The sequence below is a fragment of the Phoca vitulina genome, unplaced genomic scaffold (genome assembly GCF_004348235.1).
Source record: "Phoca vitulina isolate PV1807 unplaced genomic scaffold, GSC_HSeal_1.0 scaffold82, whole genome shotgun sequence".
NCBI lineage: Eukaryota > Metazoa > Chordata > Mammalia > Carnivora > Phocidae > Phoca > Phoca vitulina.
In genome coordinates, this window is record NW_022589785.1 from 5,943,224 (window position 1) to 5,969,884 (window position 26,661).

A 26,661-nucleotide genomic window follows, 5' to 3' on the forward strand; every position below is an offset into this window, starting at 1 on the left:
TGGGGGAAATGAATAAAAGCAGAGAAGGGCCACTGCTTTTAAACGTTTCACAACAATCCAGATGGTACTTCTAGCCTCTGCTCATGCTTTACAACAGTGAATCAGGACAAGGCATAGATTTGCTAGTGTGCATTTAATCACCGAAGGACTGAAAATGTCTGGGCTTTTATTCTATAATGTTTCTAAGACTGTGTCCATTCAATGCAAACAAAAAAGGAAGAAGTCTTGGCAGAACAGGAGAAGTGATGCACACTTGATGATCAGATTGAATTTTAAGTATTATTCATGGCATATAGCCTAGTCCATGCTCTAGCTGTTTCTATGGCTTGGGCTTCGTTGGTCTTCCACTGCTCTACTACATCATTTGCTAATGGATCATCTGGATTGAGAGCACTTAACATAGCCTGGATTGATAGCAGAACTGTGCAGATCTGCAGTGCTGGGAACCACTTATCTTTCAAAATATCTAAACATATTCTTCCCAACTTGTCTACATTAGGATGATAAATTTTGGTCATGAAACGTACTTTAGGGTCTGCCATTGGGTATTCTTCTGGTAGGAATAGTTCAAGCTGAAAAGTTCTTCCCTCAAAGGGGGAATCATGGGGGCCATCAATGACCACATGAAAATAATGGACGTTGCTCTCATCTGGTTCTGCTTTAATGCCAGGAACTGGTTCTGCCAGCAAACACTGGGTTTCCTTGATAATCCTGCAGGGCAGCCTGGCCATCTTGTCAGATCCCGAGTTTGGCCTCTGGTCTTGACTCTGGCTCTCCAAACTCATTCTATGAGGCCAGCATTACCCTGATCCCAAAACCAGGCAAAGATGTCAGCGAAAAGGAGAATTACAGACCAATATCCCTGATGAACATGGATGACAAAATACTCAACAAGATTGTAGCCAATAGGATCCAACAGTACATTAAAAGGATTATCCATCATGACCAAGTGGGAATTATTCCTGGGATGCAAAGGTGGTTCAACATTTGCAAATCAATCAATGTGATAAAGCACATTAATAAAAGAAAAGACAAGAACCATATGATCCTCTCAATTGATGCAGAAAAAGCATTTGACAAAATATAGCATCCTTTCCTGATTAAGACTCTTCAGAGTGTAGGGATAGAGGGAATATTCCTCAATATCATAAAAACCATCTATGAAAAGCCCACAATGAATATCATTCCCAATGGGGAAAAGCTGAGAGCTTTTCCCTTAAGGTCAGGAATGCGACAGGGATGCCCACTCTTACCATTATTATTCAACATAGCACTAGAAGTCCTAGCCTCAGCAATCAGACAACAAAAAAATAAAAGACATTCAAATTGGCAAAGAAGAAGTCAAACTCTCTCTCTTCACAGATGACATGATACTTCATGTGGAAAACCCAAAAGACTCCACCCCCAATTACTAGAACTCCTACAGGAATTCAGCAACGTGGCAGGATACAAAATCAATGCACAGAAATCAGTTGCATTTCTGTACACTAACAATGTGTGGAATCAATTCCATTTACAATATCACCAAAACCCTTAAGATTCCTAGGAATAAACCTAACCAAAGAGGTAAAGGATCTATACTCTAGAAACTACAGAACACTTATGAAAGAAATTGAGGAAGACACAAAGATAGAAAAACATTCCATGCTCATGGATTGGAAAAATAAACATTGTGAAAATGTCTATGCTGCCCAGAGCAATCTACACTTTCAACGCCTTCCCTATTAAAATACCATTGGCATTTTTCACAGAGCTGGGACAAACAATCCTAAAATTTGTATGGAACCAGAAAAGACCCTGAATCGCCAAGGAAATGTTAAAAAGAAAAACAAAGCTGGGGGCATCACGTTGCCCGATTTCAAGCTATATTACAAAGCTGTGATCACCAAGACAGCATGGTACTGGCACAAAAACAGACATACAGACCAATGGAACAGAATAGAGAACCCAGATATGGACCGTCAACTCTATGGTCAAATAATCTTTGACAAAGCAGGAAAAAACATGCAATGGAAAAAAGACAGTCTCTTCAATAAACGGTGCTGGGAAAATTGGACAGCCACATGCAGAAGAATGAAACTCGACCATTCTCTAACACCATACACAAAAATAAACTCAAAGTGGATGAAAGACCTCAATGTGAGACAGGAATCCATCAACATCCTAGAGGAAAACATAGGCAGTAACCTCTTCGACATTGGCCACAGCAACTTCTTTCAAGACACATCTCCAAAGGCAAGGGAAACAAAAGTGAAAATGAACTTTTGGGACTTCAGCAAGATAAAAAGCTTTTGCACAGCAAAGGAAATAGTCAACAAAACAAAGAGGCAACCCACTGATTGGGAGAAGATATTTGCAAATGCATTACAGATAAAGGGCTGGTATCCAAGATCTATAAAGAACTTCTCAAACTCAACACCCATAAAACAAATAATCAAGTCAAAAAATGGGCAGAAGACATGAATAGACACTTCTCTGAAGAAGACATACAAATGGCTAACAGACACATGAAAAAATGTTCATCATCATTAGCCATCAGGGAAATTCAAATCAAAACCACATTGAGATATCACCTTACACCAGTTAGAATGATAAAAATTGACAAGGCAAGTAACAACAAATGTTGGAGAGGTTGTGGAGAAAGGGGAACCCTCTTGCACTGTTGGTGGGAATGCAAGCTGATACAGCCACTCTGGAAAACAGTGTGGAGGTTCCTCAAGACATTAAAAATAGAACTACCCTATGACCCTGCAATTGCACAACTAGGTATTTACCTCAAAGATACAGATGTAGTGAAAAGAAGGGGTACATGCACCCCAATGTTCATAGCAGCAATGTCCACAGCAGCCAAATGGTGGAAGGAACTGAAATGCCCTTCAACAGATGAATGGATAAAGAAGATGTGGTCCATATGTACAATGGAATATTACTCAGCCATCAGAAAGGATGAATATCCACCATTTGCATTGACATGGATGGAACTGGAGGAGATTATGCTAAGTGAAATAAGTTAAGCAGAGAAAGACAATTATCATATGGTTTCACTCATATGTGGAACATAAGGAATAGAGCGGAGGACCACAGGGGAAGGGAGGGAAAACTGAATGGGAAGAAATCAGAAAGGGAGACATACCATGAGAGACTCTGGACTCTGGGAACCAAACTGAGGGTTATAGAAGGGAGGGGGGTGGGGGATGGGGTAACTGGGTGATGGGTATTAAGGAGGGCACGTGTTGTGATGAGCACTGGGTGTTATATGCAACTAATGAATCATTGAACACTACATCAAAAACTAATGATGTACTATATGTTGGCTAATTGAACATAATAAAAAAATAAATAAAAGGCAAATCACAGACCTCAAGAAAAAATGTTTGCAATTCGTATGCAAATAATAAATATATAGACGAAAGAATATCTATAAATGAATGAAAAATTTATAAAATATATCAAGAAATTCACAGAAGAAAAACTTACAAATAGCTAATAAGTATATGTAAATACAATCTTACTAAGTGGAGAAACACAAATTTAAAAAATTAAATTATTTTTCAACCATCAAATTGATAAAAATGAGTTAAGATTGATAATATAAGGGCACCTGGGTCGCTTAGTCGGTTAAGCAGCTGCCTTCGGCTCGGGTCATGATCCCAGGGTCCTGGGATTGAGCCCCACATTGGGCTCCCTGCTCAGCGGAGACCCTGCTTCTCCCTCTCCCTCTGCCTGCTGCTTTGCCTGTTTGTGCTCTCTCTCTATCTCTCTGTCAAATAAATAAATTTAAAAATCTTTAAAAAAAGATTGATAATATACTCTACAATTACAGATGTGAATAAATAGGAACTTTCATACTCGGATGGTGAGAATATAAATTGGTGAATCCTTTTTGGAACAAAATATTAAATGTTTATACCCTTGCCCCAGTATTCCATTCCTAAGAATCAATCATTAAAGAAAACAAAAGTGGTTAATGGGGGGTGCCTGGGTTGCTCAGTCGTTAAGCATCTGCCTTCGGCTCAGGTCATGATCTCAGGGTCCTGGGATCAAGCCCGGCATCGGGCTCCCTGGTCGTCAGGAAGCCTGCTTCTCCCTCTCCGATTCCTCCTGCTTGTGTTCCCTCTCTCACTGTCTCTCTCTCTCTCTTTCAAAAAATAAAAATAAAATCTTAAGAAAAAAAGACGTGGTTAATGTACCAAAAGATGAATATCCAGGCACAGGTGGTCAAGTATCATTGATAATAGCAAATAATTGAAATCAACATGAATGTTTTTCAGTAGAAAAATGTTCAAATTTTTGGCACCTGATTTTTCGGAATAATGTGCAATTATTAAAAAGAAGGAGGGGTGCCTATATGCACTAATAGGCAAAGATGCCAGGATAAATTTTTTTTTTTAATTTTTTTTATTGTTATGTTAATCCCCATACATTACATCATTAGTTTTAGATATAGTGTTCCATGATTCATTGTTTGTGCATAACACCCAGTGCTCCATGCAGAACGTGCCCTCCTCAATACCCATCACCAGGCTAACCCATCCTCCCACCCCCCTCCCCTCTAGAACCCTCAGTTTGTTTTTCAGAGTCCATCGTCTCTCATGGTTCTTCTCCCCCTCCGATTTCCACCCTTCATTCTTCCCCTCCTGCTACATTCTTCTTCTTCTTTTTTTCTTTCTTAACATATATTGCATTATTTGTTTCAGAGGTACAGATCTGAGATTCAACAGTCTTGCACAATTCACAGCGCTTACCAGAACACATACCCTCCCCAGTGTCCATCACCCAGTCACCCCATCCCTCCCACCCCACCCCCCACTCCAGCAACCCTCAGTTTGTTTCCTGAGATTAAGAATTCCTCATATCAGTGAGGTCATATGATACATGTCTTTCTCTGTTTGACTTATTTCGCTCAGCATAATACCCTCCAGTTCCATCCACGTCGTTGCAAATGGCAAGATCTTATTCCTTTTGATGGCTGCATAATATTCCATTGTATATATATACCACCTCTTCTTTATCCATTCATCTGTCGGTGGACATCTTGGCTCTTTCCACAGTTTGGCTATTGTGGACATTGCTGCTATAAACATCGGGGTGCACGTAGCCTTTCGGGTCCCTACTTTTGTATCTTTGGGGTAAATACCCAGTAGTGCAATTGCTGGATCATATGGTAGCTCTATTTTCAACTTTTTGAGGAACCTCCATACTGTTTTCCAGAGTGGCTGCACCAGCTTGCATTCCCACCAACAGTGTAGGAGGGTTCCCCTTTCTCCGCATCCCCGCCAACATCTGTCATTTCCTGACTTGTTAATTTTAGCCATTCTGACTGGTGTGAGGTGGTATCTCATTGAGGTTTTGATTTGGATTTCCCTGATGCCGAGCGATATTGAACACTTTTTCATGTGTCTGTTGGCTGTTTGGATGTCTTCTTTGGAAAAATGTCTGTTCATGTCTTCCAGGATAAATTTTATATGACAAAGCCAGTCATAGAACAATATATAGAGTAAGATGCATTGTGTAAAAATATGTGTACAAATTAATAGAAAAATTACTTTAACATATGCTTTAAACTGTTAAGTTATTCTTTGTAAAATTAATGGGAGTAGATGGGACAGATAGCTTGTCAGTGGAGAGTATTTTATTTAGTTCTATAGAACACAGCATTGTTTGAATTATGTAACAATATGATGTGTTTCTTATGTAATTTATTAAAAACATCTTAATGTGCTGATTTACTTCTAAGAAGGTATGTTTTAAAACTACATGTAGTCCTACATAGAGATAACTGTCATGCAGAATGTCAAAATAACACAGAAATAAAGACAGAGAAATATGTATATTCAAGTAACAATTTCAACAAATAATGTTAATATCAAAATTTAGGTTGTGGTAATTGTTGAACAACTCTGAATATTCTAAAATACACTGAATTGTACACTTTATTACATTATTTTATTTTTAAAGATTTATTTACTTATTTTATTTTATTTATTTTATTTTTTTAAGATTTTTTAAATTTATTTGACAGAGAGAGAGACAGTGAGAGAGGAAACACAAGCAGGGGGAGTGGGAGAGGGAGAAGCAGGCTCCCCACTGAGCAGGGAGCCCAATGTGGGGCTCGATCCCAGGACCCAGAGATCATGACCTGAGCTGAAGGCAGACCTTAACGACTGAGCCACCCAGGCACCCCTTATTTACTTACTTTAGAGGCAGAGAGAGAAAGTGCAAGTTGGGGTGGGGCAGAGAGAAAGGGAGGGAAGCAGACTGCATGCTGAGCATGGAGCTGGACCCCACAACCTTGAGGTCATGACCTGAGCTGAAACCAAGAGTCAGACACTCAACCAACTGAGCCACCTGGGAGTCCACTGAATTGTACACTTTAAATAGATGCATTTTATGATATGTAAATTATTTTTATAAAGTAGTTTATGAAATCAATGGCTTAATATGCTAACATTTAGTGGGAGATGGCTTTATTTAAGACATAAGCTAATAATTTCCATTAAGTTCATAAAAATACTTACAACACATTTCTAGCTCCCCTCCCCTCAACTATTAGGAAGTATTTCTATTTTCCTTGAGGTCAGTAAAGTGAGGTTGGGAGGTCACTGTTTTATAGATGAGGAGGTTACTATGTGAGGCAGAGTTGGAAGGGGAATTTCTTCTAAGTGGAAATCTCTAGAAATAGCAAGAATAAGGTAGGGCAATCTACCTGGTGAACAAGTAAAAAAAATTTAGAACAAATGCTCCTAGTTTATACACACATATAGAGTCAGCTCCATAGGCTTTCTAAATTATCGACTCTTTATTTTTTTTATTTTTATTTTTTAAAGATTTTATTTATTTATTTGACAGAGAGAGACACAGCGGGAGAGGGAACATAAGCAGGGGGAGTGGGAGAGGGAGAAGCAGGCTTCCCGCTGAGCAGAGAGCCCGATGTGGGGCTCCATCCCAGGACCCTGGGACCATGATCTGAGCCGAAGGCAGACGCTTAACGACTGAGCCACCCAGGCGCCCTAGACTCTTTCTTTATTGACACAAAGGAATAAAAAAAAGCTAAAAATCAGGTCTACGGTCACTCATATGATAAAATTACACATTTCTTTTTCCCTTTTGAAATTATCTCCCTTTTGAAGCATAACAAACTCTAAAAATGAAAAAAATTAGTAAAATTATCCTTCGCTTAATAAATATTTAGTGGTTCAGGGGCGCCTGGGTGGCTCAGTCGGTTAAGCGTCTGCCTTCAGCTGGGGTCATGATCCCAGGGTCCTGGGATCGATCCCCAAGTTGGGCTCCCTGCTCAGCAGGATGCTGCTTCTCCCTCTCCCTCTGCCTGCTTCTCTGCCTACTTGTGCTGTCAAATAAATAGATAAAATCTTTAAAAAAATAAATATTTAGTGGTTCAGATAGAGTTCAGGCAAAATAGCCATGGACGAAGATGGCCACTGCCAGGAGGAGAATGGCATTGACATTCACTATAGTCCTCCATAAAGGCTTCTCAGATGTGTCTCTCAGCTTCTTTTTTTGGGCTTCTTCCTCCTCTTTGCTCAGTTTGGGGCCTGTCTTCTGCAAACCACAGAATAAGTCATAAGCCTTCCTGAGGCATCCATGGGGTTCCTCAGGATTATCTGAAACAAAAAAGACAAACAAATGATCACAAAATATGGGAAATAAAACCCCTGTAAATGTAGTACAAATGACTATAAAGAATGATTACCATCATTTTTAAGTGTTAGAGGAATCCCTGAGAAAAATATAGATAACTTTGATTATATAAAAATAGAAAACTTTTGCATGGCATAAAGTTCAATAAACAAAGTAAAAACAAGTGACAAACTGGGAAAAAACATTTGCATCTTATACCACAAAGGGTTTAATATCCTTAATATACAATGGACATTTAAAAATAGAGAAGAAAAGACTTCCAACAACCCCATGTAGACACATATACATACATAGATAAACAGTTCTTAAATTCACTCAAAAAAGAGAAATTTGAAAGGATAAAGATATGATTATATATATAATCATATATATGTATATATATACATATATAATATATATATAAAATGCAATATTACTCAACCATCAAAAAGAATGCAATTTTCCTATATGCAATGACTTGGATGGAGTTACAGTGTATTATGCTAAGTGAAATGAGTCAGAGAAATAGAAATACCATATGATTTCACTCATATGTGGAATTTAAGAAACAAAACAGATGAACATAGGGGAAGGGGAAAAAAAAAGAGAAGGAGGCAAACTATAAGAGACTCAACTGTAGAGAACAAACTGAAGGTTGCTGGAGGGGAGGTGGGTGGGGGATGGACTGAATGGGTGATGGGTATTAAGGAGGGCACTTGTTATGTTGAGCACTGAGTGTTATATGTAAGTGATGAGTCACTAAATTCTACCCCTGAAACCAATATTACACTGTATGTTGACTAACTAGAATTTATTAATTTTTTGAAAGATTTTATTTATTTATTTGACAGAGAGAGAGCACAAGCAGGGGGAGTGGCAGGTAGAGGGAGAGGGAAAAGCAGGCTTCCCATTGAGCAGGGAGCCCGATGCGGGGCTCAATCCCAGGACCCTGAGATCATGACCTGAGCCAAAGGCAGCCGCTTAACCGACTGAGCCACCCAGGTGCCCTAGAATTTATTAATTTTTTAAAAAATTTTTAAAAAAGATTTTATTTATTTATTTGACAGAGAAAGACACAGCAAGAGAGGGAACACAAGTGGGGGAGTGGGAGAAGCAGGCTTCCCGCCGAGCAGAGAGCCCGATGTGGGGCTCCATCCCAGGACCCTGGGATCATGACCTGAGCTGAAGGCAGATGCTTAACGACTGAGCCACCCAGGTGCCCCAAATTTATTAATTTTTAAAAAAGATTTTATTTAATTATTTTAGAGAGAGAGAGAGCACAAGTGGGAGGGACAGAGGGAGAGGGAGAGGGAATTTTAAGCAGATGCTGCAATGAGCACAGAGCCCCACATGGGGCTCGATCTCACAACACTGAGTCAAAATCAAGAGTTGAACACTTAACTGACTGCACCACCCAGGCACCCCGACTAACTGGAATTTAAATAAAAACTTGAGACAACAAAAAAAGAGAAATTTGAAATAAAATGACACTGAGATAGCACTACTCATCTGTCAGTGACAAAAGTTCAAAAGTTTCATAATATACTATATTAGTTTGTGTGGAAGCAGATACTCTCACACATTGTTGCTAGGAAAGCATGATTCAACTCTCATGGATGGGAATTTGGCATTATACAGCAAAATTGCTTAGGCATTAACCCTTTGATCCAAAACTCAAACCTCTCAAAATCTATCCCAAAGGTACAGATGTTATTGTGCAAAAACATCAAATGGTGTAGGTAACAAAGAAAAGGTCTTCTGCCACACTAATTCACAAAAACACACTAACCATTTAAAATTATTTCCGTTTTTAACTCTTCCAGTAGTTATTAAACACTTTTAAGTAATATGCTTAAAACTCTTACTTCTAGATTTATAATTTCATAAAAGTCAAAGATTTATCTAACTTACATATACCCCTGCTTCACTCATTGTCCTTATCATTCAACTGTTAATAGCTGCATCATTATTACTTTCAGTTTGTCTAGTGGTTACATCTGTAACTTTTAAAATATCTTCTTTTTTAAAAATATTTTATTTATTTATTTGGAGAGAGAGAGAGCATAGGCAGGGGGAGGGGCAGAGGGAGAAGCAGACTCCCTGGCCAGCACGGAGCGGACGTGGGGTCCTGGGACGTCGATCCCAGGACCCCAGGATCACGACCTGAGCCGAAGGCAGCCACTTAACTGACTGAACCACCCAGGCACCCCGATTCATAAGATTCTTAATCCTAGCATTTCTTATACAATATCTAATTTCTTTGCTGAAATATTATTTGTGGATGGGGAAACCTGAAATACATAATGGTTCAAATTGGTTTACCAAAGACATGTCACCAGAAGTCATAACTAAATATTTATGTTGAATATTGGGAGTTGAATGAAAAAGACACTAAAAAACGTTAGTTTTCAAAGAAATATAAGTATTAAGCTCTTTTATGGCAATAAAATAACTATAATTTATTATTAATTTTTAGGAAAAAATGTGTCTAAAGGATCAATGAGACCTTTTATCTAATTTATGTTTATGTTTCATAAGTATACTGTGTGGTTTGAATTTTCAAAATAAACTGATAAAAATCAATAGTCATTTCAGAGAAAGTCATGAGTAGTGTTGTGAACCTAACCTAACAGAAATAGAAATCTCAGAATGATAATTTTTTTGGCCTGGGAAGACTGCAAAGTACCTTGTCCAAGTTAAAAATTGTTCTATTTTTCTTTTTCCTGCCACCTGGTACCATGTCCTTTTTAAAAAAAAAAAATCTCTGTGTCAGTGTTTGTGTGGTATATGAAATTCTGCTTGCCACTGAACAGTACCAGCCCAGATGACAGCTCTGCTGTGAAGTCTTTTCTAATCTCTTTGGCAACACTAATTACTCTTTTCCTGGTATCCTATAGCAAAGATGAAGATTTACCTCCCAAATGCATCGTGAAGTTTTTTGAGGTTGAGGCCCTTTTCCCAATCCCCAAGCAAAGAACTCTTATTTTAAAATGTGCATGTATCTACTACTCATTACTCACATATACATCAGGAATGGGTTTTGTTAGCAGGGAAATTTCCAGGATGACCAGTATGGAAAGAAAAAAGAGAATGATGGCAAAGTACAGATAGTGCACTTCACAGATGACCTTGGGACAGTCGCTGGTAGCCAAACAACTACTTGTTCTGTAGACAAACTCTGCAATCATGCGAATGAGGCCAATCACAAGTCCAGTGACTAGACCCCAGAAGGCTCCCTGCAAAAGAAATAAGAATAAAATCAGAGTATTTAGAAAAGATGAGAAGCTCATTTGAATAGATCATAACTATCATCCTACCTGCTTTCTCCGCTAAGAATCAATAATGGCTAACCTTGAGCACAAACTCACTAGAGCAAGGAAAAGGTGCAAATACACATGTTTGTTAGTGGGCTGCTACTTTCTGTGATCCTGAAATTTCATTGCACCAGGACACTATTGTCTACTCTGACCCAAGCTTAAGTTTACCTTGAATTTTATTTTATATATAGATTTCAAAAATTGTGACTTGTAGAATAAACAGAACTATGGCTCATGTTAAACAATTTGCAGGGTTGATATCAGATAGTTTTGATAGGTCTATTAAACTTTTTACAACTAAAAGCATTTATTTTCTCTGAGAAGTTAGTGGGGTTGGAAATATGTGTCCTTTATTTCCCTGATCAAGTTGTTATGTTTAGGGAAACAGTATTGCGTAGAGATTAAGAGTATGAGCTTTGGTTGGAGGAAGACCTGAGTCTGAATCCCAAGATCTCACTTACTAATATTAAGTAACATTTGAAAAGCACATACGATATTAACTTTTCTGTGCCTATTCTTCATTTCAAAATTATAATAAAGCTAACAGCTGGCAAGAATGAAGGGATTAAATGTACATGATCCATAATAATCAATTACATTTATCATAATAAAAATTAACATATTTTGAATTGTTACTAGTGCGGTGGGTTCTCTTCTGAGCATTTCACATTTTAAAAAAAATCTCTTTTATTTTTTTAAATATTTTTTAAAAAATATTTTATTTATTTATTTGACAGAGAGAGAGACAGCGAGAGAGGGAACACAAGCAGGGGGAGTGGGAGAGGGAGAAGCAGCCTGATGCGGGGTTCGATCCCAGGACCCTGGAATCATGACCTGAGCCGAAGGCAGATGCTTAATGACTGAGCCACCCAGGCGCCCCCCAAAAAATCTCTTTTAATCCTCACAGCAATCCTATAAGGTAGGCACTATGATTATCTTCATTCTACACAGAATCAAATGGTTTGCTTAAGATCACAATGATATAAAATGGTAGAGCCAGGATTGGGTCCTGTCAGTCTTACTCCAAAAATTGTGTTCCTCAGCATCGTGTCATGTATGTATATAGTATTTTGTAAGAAGTATAAAGCCTGTACTATAAGTGTGCCCTATATATTTACACACTTCAGTGGGAATCAGGAATTGTAGCTGACTATAATTAAAATTGAGATGGGCTTTGAGTTGTATAAACACGGTGGAAAGAATGCATTTTTTTACCAGTGAAAGAAATAACTTTCTCACTCTAGCTGAGAAGAAGTTTTCTGATTTTTACTTACCTGTTCATTAACTCTTTTACAGAAGATGGCAAGCAGGAAGACAGCTGCAATAGGAGGCCCAAGGTAGCTAGAAATTGCTTCTATATAATGGAACAGTTGTCCATTTTGAGATACCTGCACTAATGGGACCCACAAAATGCTGATGACAATTAATAGAATGACAAATAGTCTGGGGAGAAAACAAAATGATTTAAGTATTAAACAAAAGCATTATTGATACTTCTAATGTGCTTTTGTTCTTGAATTCATTCTTGTGGCCATTCATTGATTTTCCAAATAAAATCAAACTCCTTGACCTCACATGAAGCCATACCATGTTTAATGATCATTGGTTAGCAAAATGCCAATAAAGCAAACCCTTGTCTATAATTAGTAGCAATAGCTTCAACTATGAGATTAAACATCCATTCATAACAGTTCAAATGTCAGCAACTGGTTAATAATTCTCTAATGCAATTTATGTAATATATCAATTAGAAAAAGCCACCACACTATTTCTATGAGTAAGTAATTATTTGTACGATAAAGAAAGTGATTCCCATTTTGGTCTTTTTTCCTAGCTTGAGGAAAACTAAGTCAGTTTGCACAGGCTAGAATTAAAATATCCTTTATTGCAGAATGCTGAGTGAATTGGCCAGAAATGTTAATTTGTGTATTTTACTACTTGAGTACTTTGGCAGGTAGAAAGAATTGGTTAAAATATTGGTAAAAACCTTTTAGAGGTTCCTGGGGTCCAGGGAGAATGACTAATGCTAAACTCCACAATATTCTGTGCTTATTGTATAAATAAACATAATTTACTGGACTGTCATTACTTCTCTGTGCTCACCTGAAACAGAGAGGTGGGGGGAGAAGTAGGGAACAAGCATTTGGGCAGGAGACTAAGGCACAAGTGTCTCACTGAAGCTTCATAAAACTTCCGCAACCTTGCAATAATTAAATGTGATAAACCATGGGAAGTCTGAGCATGATTCCTATAGAATAAAGTTTAATAAGCAAATAATACCCATTATCCTTGTTCTCCTTGTTATCATCATTGGGAAGCAAATCATGTACCCTCCTTGCTCTCTTATCTTCAGTTGTTTTCCATCATATGTGGAATAAAATCCGAAGTCTTGTATGGCTTACATGGCCCTACATAATTTCACCTCTAGCTACCTTTTAGACCATGGTTCTTATCACTCTTCCACTTGCTCATCATGTGCCAACCTCACCCCTGCTGTCCTTAAATACACCACATACATGACTCTTGTAAGAATTCAGCATTTACTGTTCCATCCCCACAGAGACACCCAGTTCACTCCCACACTTGCCTCAGGGCTGTCCTCAAATGCCACCTCCTCGAGGAGGACTTCCTGAACAGCTGTCTTGAGTAGCCCCCATCTTTAATCCTACTTTAATTTTCTTCCTAGCACTTTTTGTCATTAGATATAGAATATATTTATTAATTGTCTATCTTCCCAACAAAGGCATAAATTCTACAAAGCAGGAAATTATTTTTCACATATATGTCCTTTTTCATATTTGTATTCTGGGACCTACTAGGCATTTAATAAGAGACATAGAGAAAGAAAAATTCATTAATTTATCATTGAGACTTTATTAAGAAGTATTCATACCCAAGATCATATGCCTATTAGTGGACTTCTGCTTCTTGGGCTTACTGAATTCAGGTCTTAACACTTTCTCTACCACAGAAACATAGATGCCTTACTGTTCTTCTATAGCATTTTTCCAGAGTCAATATCTGGACCAAGTGAGCCCTTGGAATTTTCCCTGCAAGTGCTTAATTTACTAAGCACTTGTTACTGTCTTCAGCAAACCACTATCTTTTATATAGGTGGTCAGTTTCTCTTCATACCCTATTTCTTAATGAATGCAGTTGATAAACTACCCTGTAGTAGTGTGTGGATGACTTAATTTGTGACTTGCTTCATGAGATATATATGGAAACTTCTAGAGATAATGTATTAGCCTATCAGAGTAGGTGGGAAATTTATACCCCATGACAAACACTAGAGTTTCATGAAGATGTAGTTGGAAGAGAGTGTGAGGAGAGGAAGAAATAAAAGACAATCAGAGAGGCATTTGAAAGTCTGAAAAAGCAACTATTTCATTTAAAAATATGGCCCCAAGTTTTGTATCTGGAAAGAGATAAAGTTGGATTAAATGTCCTCTTAATGTCCCTTCCCCACTCTAGAATTCTATGATTTATTTCACTGAACCCAAAGATGAGAAAGCTCTAGCTCACTTTTATTTCTGCATTTTTCCAGAGAAATTTTAGACAGAAATCAGGATGCTCTCACCGTCCTGCTATAAGAAGCTCTTTCTCTGATGCCTGTTTCCTAATCTTGGTGTAGAGGTCCATGGTAAAGAGGGTGCTGGCACTGTTGAAAATGGAGGTCAGGGAGCTCATGAGAGAGGCCAACATGACTGACAGCATCAGACCTCGCAGTCCTAGGGCCAGACGAGAGTGCAAACATTAGTTAGGAATTGGACTCCATGATTTATGAGGACCTTGCCAAACCAGAGAGTTGTTCAGAAGTGTCACCTGGAACATTTACTAACTGATGTGCCTGTCAACATATATCATCACGTGGCATTTCCTGCATATTTCCTGGTGATTTGAGAATAATCCAGTACAGAATTTTAGTTATAAATATAAACTTAGAGATAATTTGCGGGAACTTAAATTTGGGAGAAAGGAAACAGTGTTGTGCCATCTTTCTTTGGGGGAGAACCTCTTGGTTTCCTGAAGACTTAGGGAACTGGAGAGGGAAAAGCATAGTAGGTAGTTCTGTTGAAGTTTTTGGTGGGCAAAGCAAGTAGTTTTGAGATATTATGGTCACTTCATCCTCCAGTTCTCTCTGCTTATTAGTAATGCCCCTAAAACTCCTAAGACAAAGTTGGAATGAGGTGGATGGGTGATGTCATTTGTGGGTCATGCTCCCTTCCTCCTGACAATGCTCATGTGTGCAGGAAAGAGAAAAATCACAGAAGTGTTAGCTGACCTTCGATGGACCTAAGGTGCGAAATCACCTGGTTGTTGCTGAGCACCATATTCTGCTCTGTTTCTGACCAACATAGATCACCTTCTAGTATCCTAGTAATTTACTTTTTTCACATGTGTAATTTATTTTCTATCTCATGAAACTAGAATGTGAGTTCCAAGATATAGAGGATTTTGTGCCTATTTCACTGATGTTTTCTAAGCACCAGGGCAGTGTCTGGCACATAGTAGGCCCTCAATAAATAGTTGTAAATTACATTGATTGGGGTCTATTATTTGGGTATAACTGGTCTAAAGAAAGCAGGATAGTTAACTTCTAGTTTTCTGAGTTTATAAGTTTATGTCTATGCAACACTTTTTTTAAAAAAAATTATTTATTTATTTGAAAGAGAAAGAGAGTGAGTGAGTGAGAGAGAGAGCAGACTCCCCGCTGATCTTCGGACATCGGGATCATGACCTGAGCCAAAGGCAGACACTTAACCGACTAAGCCACCCAGGCACCCAAAGATGAGAAGGCTCTAGTTGCTACACTTTTATTCACAAATCCATCACTTAAATGCTCCTGATTGCCTTGGATGACAATCTTGAATCCAAAGAAGTAAGGATTCTTCTAATAGGAATTATATCTGATTCATCTCTGTATTCCTCAGGCTCAGCACAGGGCTGGTAGCCTACAGAAAGTGCTCAAGAAATGTCTGATGAAAACAATTAAATTAATGGAAGTTAGGATTAAGGATTTATACCATAATCCTTCCTCATGGCCCATCTATAGACCAGGTCTCTGAGGCAGTCCCAGCATTAACATTTTTCTTTTTTTTTTCAGCTTTATTGAGGTATGATTGATAAATAACAATTGTATATAGTTAAGATGTACAATGTGATGTTTATATACCTGTACACTGTGATATGATTACCACAATCAAGCTAATTAACATATCCATCCCCTCACATGGTTTTCTTGTTTTGTGGTGAGAATACTTGAGATCTATTCTCTTAGCAAATTTTAAGCATACATTATTGTTAACTATAATCTCTCTGCTGTACATTAGTTCTCCAGAACTTACTCATAACTGAAAGTTTGTACCCTTTGACCAACATCTTCCTATTTCCCCCAACCCCCTCAGCCCTGGCAACCACCATTCTACTCTATTGTATTAGTTCCACTTCTTTAGATTCCACATATAATGACATTATGTGGTATGTGTCTTTTTGTATCTGGCTTATCTCCCTTAGCATAATGTCCTCTAGGTCCATCTATGTTGTTGCAAATGACAGGTTTTCATTTCTTTTTAAAGGCTGAGTAATATTACATTATCTATACTTATATCTATATCTGTCATCTATCATCTGTCTATCATCTATTTATCTATCTATCATCTATCTATCGTCTATCATCTATCTATCATCTATCATCTATCTATCATCTATCATCTGTCTATCTATATCTATCATCGATCTATCATCTATCATCTATCTATCTATCTATCTATCTATCTATCATCTATCTATCATCTATCTATCTATCATCATCTATCTAACTATCATTACATTTTCTCTATTCATTTGAGCATGGACATTTTCTTACCATCAGGCATCAGTTCCAGCACCATCATTGGGTAGGCATAGTTAGTGCAGTCGACTTCAACGCCACAGTGTTTCACACATTCAGAAGGTACAACACAGGCCACCTTCTCTGAGGAGGGATTCAGATAAATAGGTTCAGTGAGTGGGGCCCAAACAGGTAAGATCTACAACCATTGGACATAGAGAAAAGTTGTACATCATGGTTGAGAGGAAAAACATTTTCTGGGAAATGGGAGATTCAACTTTGAACTCCATACCATGGATCTGGTCCCTCTTTGCCCAGAATATGACTTCCCAAGTAGCTTCCCTTGCACTGACCTAAGGGGCAGAGTTCCTCTTTGGGATGTGGCCCAGCTAGAGCATTAGAGCAAACAGGGGGAGCTGATTCCATCCTCCACAAAAGCTGCAAGAACATAAATCCTCCCAGAGGCACAGAACTCCAGAGATAACAACCACAACAGCCACAACAATACTCAGGAAGTTAATTCTATGTCCAGTCATTCAGCCCAGGGTTTTCCACTTGCATCTAAGAAGAGGTGTCACTTGTGATTGTTATCAGGGGTGATTGCTCATGTGGGATGAAGTCTCCCTTCACTGTGGCAGTTTTACAATACCTTGGCAATTTTTTTTTGCTTAAACAATATTATGACAACAGATAGCAAAAAATGATTTTAAAAAATCTCCCAGAATACTAACCCCATAACACATTAGTTTCTTTTAGTTTTTTTACTCTTTTTTTTTTTTAGATTTTATTTATTTGACAGAAAGAGAGACAGTGAGAGAGGGAACACAAGCAGGGGGAGTGGGAGAGGGAGAAGCAGGCTTCCCACCGAGCAGGGAGCCCGATGCGGGGCTCTGGGACCATGACCTGAGCCAAAGGCAGATGCTTAACGACTGAGCCACCCAGGGCTCCAAATAAATAAAATCTTTAAAAGAAAACAACCCAAGCACCTCACTGACACAGAAGTACTTTCACATCTAAGCTTCAGATTTCCTTGCCCGTTACGCACTTATATTCCATTCGCTCAAAACTACTGTCAAATGATGTAGTTTCCATCCCCTCAGCATGTCATGACTAATGTCCCACCCTCCCCGCAAATTCCATCTCCCTTTTGGGAAGGTGGAGTGCCTTATTTGTTCGGCTGTAGAACACCTGGCCCCCACCCCACACCCAGGGAACCAATGTCTCTCCCGCTGCTCTGCTGAGAGAGGTGCTCAGCTGTGTGCTTCCCCAGCCCTCTGCTCTCAACCCACTGCAGCCTCACTCATGGTGTGTGGTGGCGAAGTAGCCCCTTTTTCTTCTCTGACAAACTCAGAAGTCTTCAGTGGGAAGGCTGTTTGTTAATATTAGTTACCTTGGGCACTAGTGCATGTGGCACATGGATGCTTGCGGACTGACCGTGGGCCAGGCTCTTGGTTCAGAGTCCCTGACATCCTTTCCAGGGACAGACTGAAGTTAGACCAGTGGGCAGCAGAGGGCGCTGTTGGCCTCCCCTAGGTTTGCAAGGTGGCGGGCGGGCGGGCGGGGCGGGGGGGGAGGTGTGTGTGTGTGAGGGGAGGGGGGGATGGTCTCCTGCTGCCTAATCTCCAAATCCCCTGGGGCTGGGACCCTGGTGTCTCTGTGTGTTGGTGGGGACTCAGCAACTGTGTCCCCTCTGGCTGAGAGGAGTCTGCTGCTCGAAGGTGTGTGGAAGGTCCCAGCAGCTGCTTCCTCCCTGATCCCTCCCAGGGGACAAACTCTGAGTCTCTGTGGAAATCAACCCTCTCTGTCTAAGGGACTAAGCTGAGACTTCAACTAGTGGGCAGGAAACAAATCTGTGTGAGCAGCCCCTCCTCCTTCAGGCCGTGGAGAAGATAAAAGAGGGCAGGCCCATCCCAGTCCTGATCTGGGGCTGCAGGAGGAGCATCCACCATGGCCTGGACCCTTCTTCTTGTCCTCCTGGCTCACTGCACAGGTAGGGACATCCCCAGGTATCCATGACAGCTCTTGAGTGGGTGTCACCCTCACTGTCACAGACCACCAAGCAGCTTAACTTTTTGCCCTGTCCCGTTCTCCCATAAGTGTCTGTGTTTGCAGGTTCCCTGTCCCAGCCTGTGCTGACCCAGCCGCCCTCCCTCTCGGCATCTCTGGGGACAACGGCCAGACTCACCTGCACCCTGAGCAGTGGCTTCAGTGTTGGTGATTTCTGGATAAGCTGGTACCAGCAGCAGGCAGGGAGCCCTCCCCGGGATCTGCTGTACTACCACTCAGACTCAGACCAGGGCTCCGGGGTCCCCAGCCGCTTCTCTGGATCCAGTGATGCCTCGGCCAATGCAGGGCTTCTGCTCATCTCGGGGCTGCAGGCTGAGGACGAGGCGGACTATTACTGTGCTACATGGCATGGCAACTCTAAGACTTCCACTGTGCTCCAGACCCATGAGGAAGAGAGACACAAACCTGGACTGCACTCTCCTGACCTGGTGCACCACCCACAGCAGGGGTTCTGGCCAAGGCTAGCTGAGGGCTCACTTCCATTATCATTTCTTCTGTTAGTACCTGATTTTCCTCAGACCACTTGATCTCACAGTATCACATACTTTTGTTCAGATCAAAATTTACACGAATCCATTGCTAGTGTAGTCTCACTCTGTTAATGTTGCACTGGTTAAATCCCATGCTCAGAGATAAATAGCTCCTCACCATCCCCAACCTCTTCCCTCCTCTCTCTGTGAAATTCAGGTTGGGACATGGACTGTGGACTCTGGCATCTGGGTAGGAGACACAGGCCAAGTTGTTCCCATATCATAAAACTGCAGCCTCGTCCCCTGACCAGTCCGATGTCCCTGCATCTGATCAATTCCAGGCCAAGACACACTCACTCCCAGGCATGAGCTGTTGATCTGAAATGCAGGCAGTCCCATGAGAGGTAGAAAAAATATTCCTCACACAATGGCCTCCTTTTCCTAGAGGTAGGAAGAAGATAAAGAAGTTGCAAGAAACATCAATGGTGGCCACTTCCACATCACCTCACACCTGGGCCCTTCTCCACCTGTCACTCTTTCAGGTGAGGACCAGACACAGGGGCCAATATAGGAACCTCTCTTTTTGTCCATGCACTCCACACAGGACTCCTGCTCCCAGGCTCCCGTGGTCACCTCTGTGTCATTGCTGAGAGTCGCCATCTCACAGCGTCCTGGCCACAGGGAGCAAGATCACAGTTGGCCTGACTCTGATTCCACTATGGCTCTTGCCCCTCTGGACACCCCCTTTTTTTCTTTTCAAATTTTTATTTAAATTCTAGTTAGTTGGGCGCCTGGGTGGCTGAGTTGGTTAAGTGACTGCCTTCGGCTCAGGTCATGATCCCGGGGTCCTGGGATAGAGCCCCACATCGGGCTCCCCCTGCTCTGTGGAGAACCTGCTTCTCCCTCTCCCTCTGCCTGCCACTCCCCCTGCTTGTGCTCTCTCTCTGTCAAACAAATAAATAAAATCTTTAAAAAGAACCAAAATAAATTCTAGTTAGTTAGCATACAGTGCAATATTGGTTTCAAGAGTAGAATTTAGTGATTCATCACTTACATATAACACACAGCGCTCATCATAACAAGTGTCCTCCTTAATATCCATCACCCATCTAGCTCATCTCCCGCCCACATCCCTGCATCAAAACTCCATTTGTTCTCTATCTTTATTTATTTATTTTTTTTTAAAGATTTTTTATTTATTTATTTGACAGAGAGAGAGAGAGAGAGCGAGAGAGGGAACATAAGCAGGGGGAGTGGGAGAGGGAGAAGCAGGCTTCCCGCGGAGCAGGGAGCCCGATGCGGGACTCGATCTCAGGACCCTGGGATCATGACCTGAGCCGAAGGCAGACGCCCAACGACTGAGCCACCCAGGCGCCCCTGTTCTCTATCTTTAAAAGTCTCTTATGTTTTGTTTCCCTCTTTCCTTTTTCTTCCCCCCCTACACCCTGACTCCCATATGTTCATCTGTTTTGTTTCTTAAATTCCACATGAGTGAAATCATATGGTATTTGTCTTTTTTTTACTTATATCACTTAGCATAATATACTCTAGCTCCATCCATGTCATTGCAAATGACTTGAGTAATATTCCATCATATATATATATATATATATATATATATATATATATATCTCACATCTTCTTTATCCATTCATCAGTCATGGACATTTGGGCTCTCTCCATAGTTTGGCTATTGTTGATAACACTGCTATAACCATTAGGGTGCATTTACCCCTTTGAACGAATCTGTATTTTTGTATCCTTTGGGTAAATACCTAGTAGTGCAATTACTGGGTCATAGGGTAGCTCTATTTTTAACTTTTTGAGGAACCTCCATACTGTTCTCCAGAGTGGCTGCACCAGTTGGCATTCCTACCAACAGTGCAAGAGGGTTCCCCTTTCTCCGAATCCTCACCAACACCTGTTGTTGCTTGTGTTGTTAATTTTAGCCATTCTGACAGGTGTGGGGTGGTATCTCATCGTGGTTTTGATTTATGTTTCCTTGGTGATGAGCGATCTTTTCATGTGTCTGTTAGCCATCTGGATGTTTTCTTTGGAAAAGTGCCTATTTATGTCTTCTGCCCATTTCTTTTTTTCTTAAAGATTTATTTATTTGAGAGAGAGACAGAGAGAGCATTAGCTGCGGGAGGGGTAAAGGCAGAGAATCTTCAAGCAGACTCCTCACTGAGTGCAGTGCCCAGTGGGGGACCATGAGATCATGACCTGAGCAGAAACCAAGAACAAGAATTGGACACTTAATCTACTGAGCCATTCAGGTGCCCCTCTTCTGCCCATTTCTTAACTGGGTTATTTGCTTTTTGGGTGGTGAGTTTGATACATTCTTTCTAGATTTTGGATACTAACCCTTTATGTGATGTCATTTGCAAATATCTTCTCCCATTCCATAGGCTGCCTTCTAGTTTTGTTGAATGTTTCCTTTGCTTTGCAGAGCTTTTTATCTTGATGAAGTCTCATCCTTCATTTTTGCTTTTGTTTCCCTTGCCTTTAAAGACTTGTCTTGCAAGAAGTTGCTACAGCCAAGGTTGAAGAGGTTGCTTCCCGTGTGCTCCTCTAGGACTTTGATGGATTCCTGTCTCACATTCAGGTCTTTCATCCCTTTTGACTTTATCTTTGTGTATGGTGTAAGAAAATGGTCCAGTTTCATTCTTCTGCATGTGGCTGTCCAATTTTCACAGCACCATTTATTGAAGAGACTGTCTTTTTCCATTGGATATTCTTTCCTGCTTTGTCTAAGATTAGTTGACCACAGAGTTGAGAGTCCATTTCTGGGTTCTCTATTCTGTTCCATTGATCTATGTGTCTGTTTTTGTGCCAGTACTATGCCGTCTTGATGACACAGCTTTGTAACATAGCTTGTAGTCTGGCATTGTGATGTCACCAGTTTTGGTTTTCTTTTTTCAACATTCCTCTGGCTATTTGGGGTCTTTTCTGGTTTCATAAAATTTTAGGATTATTTGTTCCAGCTCTGTGAAAAATGTTGATGGTATTTTGATAGGGATTGCATTGCATGTGTAGATTGCTTTGGGTAGCATAGACATTTTAAAAATGTTTATTCTTCCAATCCCTGAGCATGGAATGTTTTTCCATGTCTTTTTGTCTTCCTCAGTTTCTTCCATAAGTGTTCTGTAGTTTCTAGAGTACATCTCCTTTACCTCTTTGATTAGGTTTATTCCTAGGTATCCAGTGGTTTTTGGTGCAATTGTGAATGGGATTGATTCCTTAATTTCTCTTTCTTCAGTCACATTGTTAGTGTATAGAAATGCAACTGATTTCTGTGCATTGATTTTGTATCCTGCCACGTTGCTGAATTCCTGTATGAGTTCTAGCAGTTTTGGGGTGGAGTCTTTGGGTTTTCCACATAAAGTATCATGTCATCTGTGAAAAGTGAGAGTTTGACTTCTTCTTTGCCAATTTGAATGCATTTTGTTTCTTTTTGTTGTCTGATTGCTGAGGCTACAACTTCTAGTACTATGTTGAATAGCAGTGGTGAGAGTGGGTATCCCTGTCATGTTCCTGACCTTAAGGGAAAAACTCTCAGTTTTTCCCCATTGAGAATGATATTCACTGTGAGCTTTTTATAGATGGCTTTTATAATACTGAGGTATGTTCCCTTTATCCCTACACTGTGGAGAGTTTTAATCAAGTAATGATGCTGTATTTTGTCAAATGCTTTTTCTGCATCAATTGAGAGGATCATATGGTTCTTGCCCTTTCTTTTATTAATATGCTCTATCACCTTGAATGATTTGTGAGTGTTGAACCACCCTTCCATCCCAGGAATAAATCCCACTTGGTCATGGTAAATAATCCTTTTAATATACTGTTGGATCGTATTGGCTAGTATCTTGGTGAGAATTTTGGCATCCGTGTTCATCAAGGGTATCGGTCTGTAATTCTCTTTTTCGATGACATCTTTGCCTGGTTTTGGGATCAAGGTAATGCTGGCCTCATAGAATGAGTTTGGCAGTTTTTCTTCCATTTCTATTTTTTGCAACAGCTTCAGTAGAATATGTATTATTTCTTCTTTAAATGTTTGGTAGATTTCCCCTCAGAAGCCGTCTGCCTGGACTCTAGTTTTTTGGAAGGTTTTTGATTACTGCTTCAGTTTCCTTGCTAGTTATGGGTCTGTTTAGGTTTTCTATTTCTTCCTGTTTCAGTTTTGATAGTTTTTAAGTTTCCAGGAATGCATCCATTTCTTCCAGATTGCCTAAGTTATTGGCATGTACTTGCTCATAATATGTTCTTAAAATTGTTTGTATTTCCTTGGTGTTGGTTGTGATCTCTCCTCTTTAATTCATGATTTTATTAATTTGGGTCCTTTATCTTTTTCTTTTGAATAAGTCTGGGTGGGGGTTTACTGGTCTTATTAGTTCTTTCAAAGAACCTGCTTTTAGTTTCATTGATCTGTTCTACTGTTCTTCTGGTTTCTATTTCATTGATTTCTGCTGTAATCTTTATTATTTCTCTTCTCCTGCTTGGTTTAGGCTTTATTTGCTGTTATTTCTCCAGCTCCTTTAGATGTAAGATTAGCTTGTGTATTTGAGACTTTTCCAATTTTTAGAGAAAGACTTGTATTGCAATGTACTTCCCTCCTAGGAATGCCTTTGCTGTATCCCAAAGGTTTTGAACAGATGCTTTTTCATTCTCATTAGCTTCCATGAATTTTTAAAATTCTTTTTTAATCCTGGTTGACCCATTCATTCTTTAGCAGGATGCTCTTTAACCTCCAAGTGTTTGTGTTCCTTCCAAATTTCCTCTTGTGATTGAGTTCAAGTTTCAAAGCATTGTGGTCTGAAAATATGCAGGGAATAATCCCAGTGTTTTGGTATTGGTTGAGACCTGATTTGTGATCCAGTATGTGATCTATTCTGGAGAAAGTTCATGTGCACTCGAGAAGAATGTGTATTCTGTTGTTTTGGGGTGGAGTGTTCTGTATATATCTGTGAAGTCCTTCTGGTCCAGTGTGTCATTCAAAGCCCTTGTTTCTTAGCTGGTCTTCTGTTTAGATGATCTGTCCATTACTGTGGGTGGGGTGTTGAAGTCCCCTACTATTAATATATTATTATCAATGTGCTTCTTTATTTTGGTTATTAATTGGTTTATAAAATTGGTTGCTCTCATGTTGGAGGCATAAATATTTATAATTTTTAGATCTTCTTGTTGGATATTGGATAGACCCTTTAAGTATGATATAGTGTCCCTCTTCATCCCTTACTACAGTCTTTGGTTTAAAATCTAATTTGTCTGATATGAGGATTGCTACCCCAGCTTTCTTTTGAAGTCCAGTAGCATGATAAATGGTTCTCCACCCCTCACTTTCAATCTGGAGGTGTCATTAGGTCTAAAATGAGTCTCTTGTAGACAGCATGTGGATGGATCCTGCTATTTTATCCAATCTGATACCCTGTGTCTTTTGTCTGGGGCCTTTAGCCCATTTACATTCAGAGTAATTAGCGAAAGATATGTTTTTAGTGCCATTGTATTGCCTGTAAAGTCCCTGTTTCTGTAGATCATCTCTGTTTCTTTGTGGTCTATGTTACTCATAGGCTCTCTCTTTGCTTACAGGATCCCCCTTGATATTTCTTGCAGGGCTGGCTTGGTGGTCACATATTCTTTCAATTTCTGTCTGTCCTGGAAGCTCTTTATCTCTCCTTTCATTCTGAATGACAGCCTTGCTAGATAAAGTATTCTTGGCTGCACGTTTTTCTCATTTAGTACCCTAAATATATCATGCCATCCCTTTCTGGCCTGTCAGGTCTCTGTGGATAGGTCTGCTGCCAGCCTAATGTTTCTACCCCTGTAGGTTAAGAACCTCTTGTCTCATGCTGCTTTCAGGATTTTCTCTTTATCTCTGAAATTTGCAAGCTTCACTGTTACATCGGGGTGTTGATCTATTTTTATTGTTTTGGGTAGGGGTCCTCTCTATCTCTTGGACTTGAATGCCTGTTTCCTTCCCCAGATTAGGGACATTCTCAGCTATGATTTGCTCAAATATACCTTCTGTCTCTCTTTCTCTTTCTTCTATAAGTAGATAAGCAACTGCTTTTTGCAAGGTAGGAGGTGCAGAGACATGAATCTGTGGGAAGATATTGGAAGATAAATGGAGGGGGGAGGTAGCCTCCATAAGCTGGCTACCAGAAAGTGCTATAGTCTGCCAGGCAAAATCAGAACCCTTAGAAATCTGCTCCAGTGAGGGACATCCCTGTCTGGAAGGGGCTCAGGGGATGAAAAGGGCAGAATTCTGGGTGGATCAGTCAAGAGAGACTCTTGGCTCTGGGAAACAAACTGAGGGTTGCAGAAGGGGAGGTGAGTGGGGAGATGGGGTAACTGGGTGATGGGCATTAAAGGGGGCATGTGTTGTGATGAGCACTGGGTGTTATATGCAACTGATGAATCACTGAACACTACATCTAAAGCTGATGTGCTATATGTTGCCAAATTGAATTTAAATAAAAAAATAAAAACAAACAATATGGCTCCAAAAAATAAAGTCATCCCTGGAAAGTATGATTTTTAAATCTAGTTTTATTTATTTATTTATTTATTTTTATGTTTAAAATTTTTTTATTGTTATGTTAATCCCCATACATTACATCATTAGTTTTAGATATAGTGTTCCATGATTCATTGTTTGTGCATAACACCCAGTGCTCCATGCAGAACGTGCCCTCCTCAATACCCATCACCAGGCTAACCCATCCTCCCACGCCCCTCCCCTCTAGAACCCTCAGTTTGTTTTTCAGAGTCCATCGTCTCTCATGGTTCTTCTCCCCCTCCGATTTCCACCCTTCATTCTTCCCCTCCTGCTACATTCTTCTTCTTCTTTTTTTCTTTCTTAACATATATTGCATAATTTGTTTCAGAGGTACAGATCTGAGATTCAACAGTCTTGCACAATTCACAGCGCTTACCAGAACACATACCCTCCCCAGTGTCCATCACCCAGTCACCCCATCCCTCCCACCCCACCCCCCACTCCAGCAACCCTCAGTTTGTTTCCTGAGATTAAGAATTCCTCATATCAGTGAGGTCATATGATACATGTCTTTCTCTGTTTGACTTATTTCGCTCAGCATAATACCCTCCAGTTCCATCCACATCGTTGCAAATGGCAAGATCTCATTCCTTTTGATGGCTGCATAATATTCCATTGTATATATATACCACCTCTTCTTTATCCATTCATCTGTCGATGGACATCTTGGCTCTTTCCACAGTTTGGCTATTGTGGACATTGCTGCTATAAACATCGGGGTGCACGTAGCCTTTCGGGTCCCTACTTTTGTATCTTTGGGGTAAATACCCAGTAGTGCAA

At 40.1% G+C, this 26,661-nt stretch overlaps 2 protein-coding genes and 1 gene segment (V, D, J or C); 1 reads left to right on the forward strand and 2 right to left on the reverse strand.

The window, feature by feature from the left end:
• Positions 1-251: 251 nt before the first annotated feature.
• On the reverse strand, positions 252-731 carry LOC116626078 (ubiquitin-conjugating enzyme E2 N-like). Its single transcript, XM_032395216.1, has one exon. It carries the CDS (start codon positions 729-731, stop codon positions 273-275), a length of 459 nt encoding a protein of 152 aa, XP_032251107.1. The 3' UTR covers positions 252-272.
• A 9,846-nt stretch (positions 732-10,577) lies between these two features.
• Positions 10,578-17,880, reverse strand: LOC116626003 (solute carrier family 5 member 4-like). Its single transcript, XM_032395035.1, has 5 exons — positions 17,830-17,880; positions 16,825-16,987; positions 14,536-14,686; positions 12,230-12,398; positions 10,578-10,874 (listed from the first exon to the last, which is right to left on the reverse strand). The coding sequence occupies exons 1-5, from the start codon at positions 17,878-17,880 to the stop codon at positions 10,644-10,646; spliced, it is 765 nt and encodes a 254-aa protein (XP_032250926.1). The 3' UTR covers positions 10,578-10,643.
• Positions 17,881-18,735: 855 nt separating this feature from the next.
• Positions 18,736-19,382, forward strand: LOC116626004. The segment is given in 2 exon segments: positions 18,736-18,778; positions 18,901-19,382. Coding segments are annotated over 2 exon segments (525 nt in total).
• Positions 19,383-26,661: the final 7,279 nt, after the last annotated feature.